Genomic DNA, 12,228 nt, shown 5'->3' with positions numbered 1-12,228 from the left:
ACGCGTTGCTAAAAGGGATGATGATGATGGTGACGACGACGAAACGTGTGACGTACACGATGAAACGATAAACGATGCGGACCGTTCTGTGTGCACGTGTGCTTCGCTTCTCCCCTTCCGTACGCGCGAACAACGAACGAACGAACGCACGCAGGTCATTTGCCTGGCGTCGGAGCCCAAGGACAACCACACGGTGTGCAACAGGGGGTCGCAGATCTGCATGCAGGGGGTGAGTACCGTGAACCCAGGCCAGCTCTGTGCTCGCGTAAAACCCACCCACGACGCAAGAGAAGGGGACGACCGGCCGCATCGGCGAGCGGTCGGCCGGCCCGCGCCTTCGCGCACCTCCTCTCGGAGCGTGTCGCCGGCCGGGGGTCACGTCTTGCCTTGACAGACGGAGCGAGGAAAATGGCTCGTGTGCGTGCGTGTATGTACGTACGTGTGCACGTTGAACTTCTTTCTCACCGTACGTAGCCAACCGTGCTAATCGGAGTAGCTGGCCAGAATTGTTACGTCGCAAAGATCGTGAGCGACGGTAGAGGCTTGTGGAAGCCTTCATCCAGCAGTGGATTGACCCTGGGCTGAGGAAGGCAACGATGATGATCACTTTCGTTTAGTGATCGCGAGCAGTTAAAATTGGCTCGGTCCTGACAACCGGTGAGCCTGACCTCGCGGAGGGTTTCAAGGCTTTGCCAGGGTAAATCCATGGGTTGTTGACCCACGTCGTGCTGTGTTTAAGTGTGCCTGTCAAGTGTCTCCATGTGCTCCTACCCAGCCGGGTGGCTCAGCGGTAGAGTGGCTTGCAGCCGAATTGCTGCGAATTGAAATCATGGTTTGGGGTTGAGTCGGCCCCATCATCTTTGCGGGGGAGGGCGGAGGGTGGTCGATAGATTTAGGACACCTTGATGGGGAAGTCGGCAGTGGGATGTCCTATGGAAAGACTCGTCCCTGACATAGCATTGTGGAATTTCCACCACCGGCTCAGGGCTGTAAACGAGAGATGACCTCCGCCTCAATGGTCATTGAGCGGAAAATGAACGTTGACTACCGAATTTTTGCTGGTTTGCACCGTACGCAGGGTGTAAGAGGTTCATTAAAAATAACAGGTCCTTCATCTTTGTTGAGAGGGTCATTGACAGAGGGCCAGTCAGCCGAAATGTCAAGATCTTCCTTTAAATCTTAGTTAAAGCAAAAATAAAACCCCGTGAGGTTTCTCGCGGTTGTAGCTGCGTAGCCCTGCGGTGCGATTTCGGATCGTGTGGCGTGCTGACCGGCACGATGTCCGACGTTCCGCTGCCAGTACGTGGAGTGAAATATCCCGGAGAGGGGTACAGCTTAACCTTGCACATGTACGCAGCATTCGGCAGAGGCGTTGGAGAGAAGACGGGTCACCAATGAAGACGCTGAGTGGCACCTGTTAAAATTAATACATATTTTTTTATTTTACTTGGCAAACAAAGCATAGCTCAACGAAGTGGCTCATCACGTGGACATTTATAGCAGACAAATACTCTAAACGCATGTTTCTAAATGTGGAGGAGAAAACCGGAGGACCCGGAGAAAAATCCACGTGACTTCGGGGAGAGAGACATGCAAACTCTAAATATACAGGCTTAAGGGTAAGGATCGAACCCACCACCTCCTCCATACCAGGCGAGGTAGTTAACATCATGCCACCATGTTGAAAAGGGTCCGCTCATATATCATCTTCCAGGGGCCATTCTCTGACATGGCGTTACTCTCTGCCGTGACTGGAGCAGTCCAGGAAGGATGTTTCCTTCGGTGCTGTGATAAAATTCTGATCGCAGCACGACTGAGATGTCGTGCCAGCGACCCATCGGGAGAGATACCTTTGCTCCTATCCCACCGCTGTGTGTCTCATCCCAGCTGTGCTCGGGCTCCATCTGCGAGCTGTACGGGCTGGAGGAGTGCCTCTGCCCCGGCGAAAGTCCTGAGGTCCAGTGCCACATCTGCTGCTCCAACCCAGGTGAGATGCGACTGGAAGTCACCCAGCAGTGGATACATCATAGCTGATTATGACGGAGTTATATATAAAACGCCAGACCTAAATGTCAGATTATTATTGTGTTGTGAGTGATATAACATACGTTTGTCTGCATGTTTATTGTGATATTATGCTTGTTTATACCCAGGGAAAGCCTTACCGAGCCTCATTGCTTTTACGCTTTTTTTTGTTTAATTATAATCCCAGAGCCTTTAAGAATTTAAACAATGTTCAGTAGTATCTTATCTTCCCAGGCGCCGCAATAGACAACCTTTCCACCACGTGCCTCCGTTAATCTTGAGGCCTTCTCCTTGCTGCTCTGCTCTGCTGTGCACATCAAGCAGAAGTTAATCCGCATTAGGACCAGCGATGTGTGGGGGCGGAGGTGGGGATAATTATAATTTCCATGCAAATCAAAATTAATGCCAACTAGGAACGGCCGAGTTAATTGCGTATTGAGAAAGATTGAAATTAATGGTAATGTATGGGAAATTATTAAATTATCTGATTACAGCTGGTATTGTGTTTCACCGTCGCTTTCCAAGCACCCGCGTTTGGTATTGTTACACACTTACCGTTATTTGTTAAAGAGGAGCATGGTCTGTGCTTGGTCACCCCTAGTCTGTTCATCAGCCATGGTCTATCCATCATTGCTGGTTGAAGGCCTCCCCCAAGCCGTAGTCAACCCTCATCATACTCTTGGGTTCTTTCGGTAAAGTCACGTAGGTAGAAAAATAAAATAAAACAAAAAATAATATATCACGACGTTTCGATCGCAACACAAGCGGTCGTCCTCAGGCGGAAAAATATCATCCAGCAGTGGAACTGCTGAACCAGCGAGAGAGCTGTTACAACAAGAGGTTATTTATGTGGCGATGGGCAAGCAAGCGGGGTCTGAGCTGGAAAGGAATTCCATCCCCGGACGCAAGCACGTCAGTTGTGTTAATGGGGGAGATTAGGGAGAGAGAGATTAGGGAGGGAGATTAGCATGAAATGAGCTTCCGTCACCGCACAAGAGCACCGTCCCCGCATCATCATTAGTAGCGGCAATAGTAGCAACAGCAGCCATGATCTATCATCCACTGCTGGATGAAGGCCTCATCATCTGCGAGCACGGTCCCTTCGCTCCGTGCAGGCAGTGGTCACCCTCCCCGCAGGCGCGTTTCCCTCCTTTGGCTGTCGTTCCGTCGCCAGCCTTGCCCATCGACCGTCGTCCGTCCTATCCGTGTGCCCTGCCCAAACCCACCAGAAGGTTTCTTAAGAGCCAAAGCGATGCCTCTGATTTGCATCCTCTCCCTTGTCTCCCAGTGGCGTAACTCGTGCTATATGGGGTGGGATGTTCATCTCTGTCGCGCTGCGAGCGGCAGTGCAGCCGTTAGCCCGCTGTGTTCCCCAGGGTTCGATGCCCTCCCACGGCCACCAACACCGGTGACATTTATCTCTACCGGCCCTGGGCCTCCCCTAGGTCGACTCAGCCTCAAATGAGTACCTGGTGCGGTGCGGTGCGTAAGCATCGCTACTGGGGACACAAAGTTGGCGTTGGCCACCCACCCCCTCGCGTGCCACAGTGCGCGCCTTCACAGGTGCTCGCTCGCAGCACTTGCCCCAACCGTCTGTTACAGACTATACGTGGTGGGGGGGCATCTTTGTCTTTGTGGTGCAGGCGAGTCCTCCTCGTGTGCCGGCACGTCGGATGAGCGCTGGCGGCGCTACTTCAACGGGTCGCGCGTGGCGCTGCAGCCCGGCTCGCCGTGCGACGGCCTGCGCGGCTATTGCGACGCCATGCGGCGCTGCCGACGCGTCGACGCAGAGGGGCCGCTCGTGCGGCTCAAGAAGGCCTTCTTCGAGGGCAAGATCTACCTCAACGTGGTGCAGTGGGTGCAGGCGAGTAGCGGGTCACGCATCGGAAGGTGGCGGGAGGGGGGGGTGTGTGAGAATATAATATGAAGAAACAAGAATTGATATTCTTGGTTCTTTCGGTAAAGTCACGTAGATAAAAAAAAAATCTTATATATAAAAAAAAAAGAATTATAAAAAAAAAATTTAAAATAATAAAAGCAAAAAACCCACAAAAAAATAAAAAATAGTCAAATAAAATTAAAAGTATATTTAAAATAATAAGATAAAGCCATAATGAAAGCAAAATTAAAATAAGAATTGGTTTTGCCATTTCTGCCAATAAAACAGGTGTTGAGATGTTCAAACAGCAAATAGAAACCGTTTGCAAGGAATCAAGAATATTACAAACATTAAAAAAAATACCGGGTTAATTGTAATTTGCGGGTTATTCGCTGTGTCGATCCATTAACCAATCGATTGAGTAATTCCATTGGTTAGTATAGCGTCGTGTGACATGCCCCCTTTAGAGCGTGTTTGTTTGCATGTTCACCACAACAAGTACGTGTGGTTAATGCAGACTTGATTCCCTGCAAAAAAGTATTTCTTTGGTGTTGGAACATCTTGACACCTGTTTTTTTCCAGAAAGGGTAAAACGTACTTTGATATTGACAAAAAATTGCCATGATATAGCTGCTCAACACGAGCTATAAATGCTCTGATAGTGGCATTGTCTTTGTACCGTTCGCCTTTTGACGTTCTCTGGTCTGACACTGGTGAGACAAGGCCATAAAGAAGGCTGTTTCTGGTGTAGGCCAATCAGTTTGAAAAACAATGCAAGTATATTGTCAGAGCGTGTTTCTTTGCATGTTTTGCCACAAGTGCCGTGTGGCTAATGCCGAATTGATGCCTTGGCGTTTGAACATCTTAGCACCTGCTTTATTGCCAGAAAGGGTAAGACCTATTCATATTTTTTTCACACGCCCCCTTTTCTTGATTGACTAATATCTGCATGGTTCGGCGATTCCGTCGCAGTCCCGTTCTTATTGTTCTACAGCTCCACGGCGCCGGTGCCGTGGTGCTGTTTCGGTGACGGCTCGGAGCGGAAAGGACAGCGACAACCGGCGATGCCAACAGTTGGCCAAGCTCTGTGGCCCGATATTGAGATGTTTGGCCGACTCCATCAATGCGGCTCACGTAGAGGTCAACGCTACAAATTTCCACGTAATGACAAGCCGCTTCGCCGAGCTGTCATTTGTGGCCAGGTCGCTTTTGAAAAGGAAGATAATAGCTCAGTCGACTTTACCTCGTTAAAGAAAAATATGTATTCGTGATTTGTTTATCTTTCATATACTTTGCACTCCTATCGTGTTTTTTTTTTAAATTGTTTGTTGTTGTAACTTTCTGACCCGTCCCGGCTGGGCATCTTACGAAAAAGAGCTTTGTAGCTGATCGGATTCCTCCAGTATAAATAAATGTTCCCATTATTATTAATGAGTGCTTATGCACGTGGCAGGATACCGGAGTAACTTGAGAAATCCCACGGGTGCGAGGAGGATGTTAATACTCAATCCCTGTACAGATGGAATACAGAGGGCAATGAATCCACTTGCCCTACTGCCGTAACCCGGGCAGGCCAGCAGATGGCGACACTGGCAGCTTAGAGCAGTGCTTCTTAACCTGGGGTGCACGCAACCTGCTGTGGGGGCGCGAGATGTCCTTTCTGGTGATGCGAAACATGGCCAGATTTTTGTCGAAGGTAAATCATCGAAACACAAATTAGAACAACTGAGTTTCATCAAACCTATGTGTTTGTTAACGTTGTACATTTTGTAATGATTGCGAACCAAAGGGGTGCAAGGCTGCAGCAGCGGAAAAGAACCACTGGCTTAGAGGGCTTGTGAGTTTCACACATTTGCGTGGTCCGCCAACCCTCGCTGCCTCCACAGCGCTGGATTAGAGGCGCACGCAGCCACCGAGTGCCCAGCCTTGCCACCTTTCCCACTGCGGACCAAACGCGGACACGTTCCTCTGTCAGCCGAGGTCTGTTATCAAAACGGTGCAGTGTTCTGTTTATAAAGTCGAACACAGCAATACCGGTGTCAAATCTCGGTACAAATCAATTCCTGCCATCCGAACACAGATGCTGATTCCCAGGTGGCAACCCTCGCCGGTATGAATGCCGCGTACAACATGAACAGGCGGTGTGACCCATAAAGCGAGGGTTATTGATCGGGATTCATCCAAATGCGTGGTAAATAGGAAAATGCGCAGCCCTGCAAATTGCTTGCTCACTCAACTGCTGCACGTGTGTGTTTCGTTATTTGTATGTCCGTGTGTGCACGTGCTTCATGTGAGTGCGTGCATGTGTGGGGAGAGTGTATGTATGTTGAACCTCTTTTGCACCGTACATAGCCAACCGTGTTAATCGAAGGGACGGTGTGAAGTGTGTATCGCAACTGCTAGCGCTGCGTTACGGACCCAACGACCCGAGTTTGATTCCCACACACGGCCACCAACACCAGTGACGATTATCTGAATGGGTCGGTCCTACGCCTCCCCTAGGTCGACTCGGCCTCAAATTAGTACCCCGGTGTGGTGTGTAAACATCGCCACTGGGGAGACAAAAGCAGCCGGGCGTGGTGCTGACCACCCGCCCGCTCTTGTGCCGTGCCGGCCTTCATAGGGTGCTACTCGCTAACAGCACTTGACTCAGGAGTCCGGTAAGGCCTATGTGGTGGCTCATTGTCTTGTATATGCGTCAAAGTTATTTGCATATGCACGCGTACATTTTCCACGGCAGAAGTACTGGTGGGGTGCGGCTCTCATCGGCGTGGGCGTCGTCGTCGCCATGATCCTCTTCATCGTCGTGTGCAGCGCCCACGTGCCCAGCAGCAACCCCAACTTCACCCCTCCGCGCTTCTTCTCAGGTGACGCCGCTCACGAGGCCCCCCACCAGCGCCGCTACAACTCTGGATGACGAAGCTAAGCCTAATTGTCATAACTGCACACATTAACATACTCGCAAGCATGCGCATAAATTAGTACGAGTATGTCCGTGATTAGCATAATGTTTGCATACATTAGCATAATTTGGGCGATTTACGCAGTTTTCTAATTATTTTAAGTTTTTATAATTTTTTTCAAAATTTCATAATCCGACATATACAACACTCCCTTTCTCTCGACTCGCGGCCCTACGCTGCGTTCACGCAAGGTCGCCTAGGCCTCGTCACCGATGTGTGTCGCAATGCCACAAAAAATTTTCCGAAAGGCTCAACGTGGTGAGCTGGTAGCACCTTCCTCTCTCTTTTGCCCTCCCTTAGCTCCACCTACTTTTACATAGCCACGCCCACTCAGTCGCTAGGCTCCTCGACCCCACCTACTTTTACATAGCCACGACCACTCACTCACTAGCCCCCCCCCACCACTACACAGGCCCCGCCTACACCAGAGGTCGCAACCGGGTACCCGATACCCGTACCCTACCCGATACCCGGATACCCGTACCCGGCCGGGTATGGGTACGGGTACCCGTTTGCGACCCTGGTACGGCCGGGTACGGGTAAGGAATCAAAACCCGTTTGCGACCTCTGGCCTACGCCTCTGTCAACCACGCCCACTACTCAATGTGCCCCGCCCTTCCATCACTGGTCGAGCGGAGGTCAGAAAATAAAACTAAAGCGTGAAAATGAATCCTGATTTTCTGCGACGCAGGCAAAACCGGGACGTTTACTGGCTCTACTGGCATTAACAACATACTTGCGTACACTGTCCTCACACTGGACACTAACACGATAATGCCAAGTATAATACTCACACTGACACGAACGCGGTAATGCAGAACACCGTACTAACACTGACAATCACACACTGTGATTCCGAACAAAGCCCTGATACTGATTCTCACCGTAACCTTTTGTACGATCTTATTTGTAACCAAGAATTCCAACGCCACCTCACGTTATCAACACATTGCACGCGGACACTCTTGTTGCAAACGACATGTAAACACTCTGTGAACTAACTCTGTAACCCTAACGCGTGTACGACACTTACTCTGACTCTAGGCACGAACCAGACCTTAGCACTAACACCATAATCCAAAGCGCGGCTCTAATCATAATAATATGTCAACCTTGACACGAACCCAAGTTCACCGTTGTGTGAGAATCATTCATTCCTGACCTTGCACCACTGGGAGGCATAAAAAAGCCAATTTCTGCCGACGCTAGCCACTTAATTTTTCAAATTTGTACTCTCTCGAAAATATCTATTTTCTTTTGGGCGCCCTTTCATTATTTTTAAACCATTTAAATTATGGAGCGGCTTTGTTGTTATCATCATTGTTATTTTGGGTTGGTGGGGGGGGGGAGATGGAGGATGTGTTTGAAGGCAGTGATTTGTTTGCAAGCAAGTGTTCACCCGTTGAGTCTGCTCCGCATCAATAGGTGCTCGTTGTTGAATGTAGGCCACCGCGGGTGATTGCTCGCACAGAGTGGGGGATGGAGTTTATCGAGAGGCATGCTGCAGTAAATAACAAACAAAAATACCAGTGATAATTCAATGGCAACCATTCCACGTTCTGCCAAAACAAATCAGATGTCTCTTGTTAGGATATTGAGTGGGGGTGGGGAGCGTTGAGGGGGTTAGTAGCGCAGTCAGCTATCTGCTGTGCCACCGCTACTACAACACGCTAACCACACCGCTTCCCACCGTGTCGCCATAGCGACCCCGAATAGGCGCTCGCTAACAGCACTCGCAACAAACTTCACTCATAGATTCCTCCACTCCATGTCGAGGACTCGGTGCTACCAGACACTGACCGTTTCGTCTCATCCACCACACCGTGTTCAACTGCCACACTGCAGGTCACATCAACACGCTCACCCACTCACTCGTTCACTCACTCACAAAGATTCCCCCGTGTAGCCTTAACAGATTGTTGGGGCAAGTCCTGTTAGCGAGCGCCAATGAACGCCGGCACGGCACGTGATGTTTACACACCTCACCAGGTACTCATTTGAGGTTGAGTTGGCCTAGGGGAGGACCAGGACTGGTTCAGATAATTGTCACCGGTGTTGGCCGTGAGCGGGAATTGAACTCGGGTCGCGAGGTTTTGTGGTGCAGCACACTAACCACTACACCACCGCACTCCTCACTCACTCACTCATGCGCCACACTGCAGGTCACAAACTCTTCTCTTTCTGCTTCTTCCCTCGCACTGCTCAACTTTGGAATTCCCTCCCATCGTCTCTTATTCCACAAACCATTCACAATAACCTCGTGCAATTGAAGAAAAGTTTTAACCATTACCTTTCACGATTTTGATCGTGCCGTACGTAAACGTTTTGGGTTCTTTGATATCTGTTCTCCACCACCGTGTTAAAAAAACAACCCAAACCAGTCGGTGTGGACCTATGCCGTGTACGTACGTATATTGAACTTCTTTCACACTGTACGTAGTCAACTGTGCTAATCGAAGGTGCGGGGGAAGGACAACAAACTAAACGCAAAAATGCAGTTCTAAAAAAATGAGTTTGTTAATCTAGATGTTTTAAAAGTGCATAGCTCCAGTGGCTTCCTAATATCGGGAGGAAGAGCGCTCCAGACGGCAGCAGAAGCGCATCTGAAAGCGCGCGATGCGGTGACCGTTTTTGTTCGATGGTCAGCCAAAAGCCGCTGCTGCGATGACCGGAGTGTCGCGTGATGATGGTTCATGCCCCTTGACGAGATCAGCGAGGCACTGTGGTTCATTTGTGGAAAACACTTTGTTCGCAACGATTGTTCGCAACGATTGCGACCGTGTAATGTTTTCGTTCGGCAACCGGATGCCAATGCGGACAGACACGGTCACGTCTGGCCGTACGGACATGGTGATTGGACGCCGTTTGTTGTCTCTGTGACCTCGCAGCCTCGCGAGTTTCCCGTCCGACCCGCGGGAGGGACGTGCGGGCGAGGCAGCCCAGGCAGTCCATCGAGATGCAGTAGTGACCGCGGCCGTCGTCCGAAGACCCCGAAGGTGTCACGTTTCACGCCGGGGGCAAGGGTCGTCGTTGTGCACCACGAGGCAGTGGCTAACCGACTGTGGAGTTGGGGGTGGATGGGTGCTGGGGTGGCATACGAGCTGTGGGGAGACGGGGGTCAGGCTGGGGTGGTGGTTGTACCGCGTGTTTCTCACGGAGAGCATCCTTGCTCAACATCTGGCAGTTCGCCAGCGAGCCTGACACAATCAAAACCGGTCCGGAGTTTGCTTGTATTGAACCAATTTTGCTGAAATTATGCACTCCTAGGAGGCCGTGTGGCTGGTGTGATGTGTATTTATTTTGTGGAGGGATGGTTGCGGGTCTTGTTTGCACCCCTCCCCTTTACCCCCACCGGATCCCCCCCAACCCCCCCCCCCTCCTCTTTTAGGCACCCGCCCAACCCCACTGTGGCACCACCTATGGCTCACATACCCTGGGTGACCATTGGAATTTATATAGCTTGGTTCTCACACTGCCTACTGACAATAGCGCGAGGCATTGAAATTCTCAAAGTGTGCGCAAGTCGCTCCGTGGGTTTGCCTCACGGTCAGCAACTTTTCGGCCCACCGAAGGTACGGTTTTGTTTGGGACTGATCGTAGTTGGCAAAACGTGGAGCGACGCTCCATCGTAAATTATGGGAGCCAACGGTCAAACACGTCGCAGATGTGGAGCTGGGTTCGCGGGCGCCACGGTGGAGAGATGTTAACCAGCTCGCCTGGTCTACAGGAGGTCGTGAGTTTAATACCAACCCTGACACCTGCTGTACATTTAGAATTTGCATGGTCTCTCTCCCCGCCGTTGCGTGGATTTTTCTCCGGGTCCTCTGGGTTATTCCTCTACTAGATTTGAAGCTTTCGTTACTGCAAGGATTCATACTCTTAGGTTTTTTCGGTAAAGTCACGTAGGTAAAAATTAAAATAAAAAGTTATTAAAATTAATAATGGAAATAAAATAAAATAATAAATCACAACGTTTCGGAGGCAACACAAGTCTCCGTCATCAGGTGGGACCGTCACAGCTAAAATTACTGCATCAGTAGTAGCTGTGACGGTCCCACCTGATGACGGAGACTTGTGTTGCCTCCGAAACGTCGTGATATATTATTTTATTTTATTTCCATTATTAATTTTATTAACTTTCAATTTTACTTTTTACCTACGTGACTTTACCGAAAAAACCTAAGAGTATTATTCCTCTACATTTAGAAAAATGCGTTTAGAGTAACTGGCTGCTAATAAGAATTCCACGTCATAAATCACTTTGTTGAGCTATCATTTGTGGCGAGGTTGCTTCTGAAAAAAGCTTCATGAATAGCTCAGTGGTGAAATATAAAAAGAGTTTATAGTTTAAATAGTTTCGTTTATCTGGTTACTTTCGTAATCGATTGCTCTATTGATTATTGGTTCCATTTCCCCACTAATCGGATGACACGGATGACAAGCTAATATAATCTAGATTTGAAGTTTTCGTGACTGCAGGGATCCATACTCCTTGGTTCTTACGGTAAAGTCACGTAGGTAGAAAATAGAATAAATTCAATCACGAGGTTTCGATTGCAACACAAGCAATCATCATCAGGTGGGAAAACCACAGCAAGAACATTTTTTGCTGAAGTGGGAGAGAGATGTCGTGGTAAGAGATTATATAGGTAAGAAAGGGGGGAGGGGCAAGGGGTGGGGGGGTGGGGTTGCTGTGGTTTTCCCACCTGATGGTGATTGCTTGTGTTGCAATCGAAATGTCGTGATTTTATTTATTTTATTTTATACCTACGTGACTTTTACCGAAAGAACCAAAGAGTAAGCTAATATAATGTCAAGATAAAGCATTTTGTGTTAACTGGTATTGGGAATGCTTAAAAATGACCGGCAAATTACTTAATTTGGATGACAAATGTAGCAACATCGCAAACAAAAAAAACGCTCGCTTTGTATACCGCTGAAGTTAGTCGTGGCTGCCACTGGGGGTGGGGGCGAAGGAAGAGGATGCCTTATTTACCGACAGATGAGACATCTGACCTTGAGGAGTTGGGAATTTCTGTGCTCAAGAGATAATCGCGTGCAATCTGGCAGCGTGTGTGTGTGTGTGCGCGTGCATGGGGGGAGCGGCAGTGTAGTGGTTAGCACCACTGCGACCCGAGTTCGATTCTCGCTCACGGCCAACACCGGTGACGATTATCTGAACAGCTCCTGGGCCCCCCCTAGGTCAACTCAGCCTCAAATTAGTACCTGGTGCGGTGTGCAAACATCACCACTGGAGAGACAAAGGTGGCCGAGCACGGTGCTGGCCACCCAACCCCTCGTGTGCCGTGCCGGCCTTCATAGGTGCTTGCTAACAGCACTTGCCCCGACAGTTTGGTAAAA

At 49.6% G+C, this 12,228-nt stretch overlaps 1 protein-coding gene across 1 annotated transcript in view; it reads left to right on the top strand.

The window, feature by feature from the left end:
* LOC144734821 (disintegrin and metalloproteinase domain-containing protein 10-like) overlaps positions 1 to 12,228 on the top strand; it is a 40,856-nt gene that overhangs the window by 25,357 nt on the left and 3,271 nt on the right. Inside the window, exons 12-16 of the mRNA XM_078617206.1 lie at positions 155 to 229; positions 1,888 to 1,987; positions 3,669 to 3,889; positions 6,645 to 6,771; positions 9,756 to 9,863. Coding sequence (XP_078473332.1) covers positions 155 to 229; positions 1,888 to 1,987; positions 3,669 to 3,889; positions 6,645 to 6,771; positions 9,756 to 9,832 — 600 coding nt within the window. The 3' untranslated portion in view covers positions 9,833 to 9,863. The remainder of the gene's footprint in view (positions 1 to 154; positions 230 to 1,887; positions 1,988 to 3,668; positions 3,890 to 6,644; positions 6,772 to 9,755; positions 9,864 to 12,228) is intronic.

This window comes from Lampetra planeri, chromosome 53 (assembly GCF_965212315.1).
Source record: "Lampetra planeri chromosome 53, kcLamPlan1.2.h2, whole genome shotgun sequence".
In the NCBI taxonomy this organism is placed as follows: Eukaryota; Metazoa; Chordata; class Hyperoartia; order Petromyzontiformes; family Petromyzontidae; genus Lampetra; species Lampetra planeri.
Note: the sequence above shows the minus strand (reverse complement) of the source record. Positions and strands in the feature narration are given on the sequence as shown.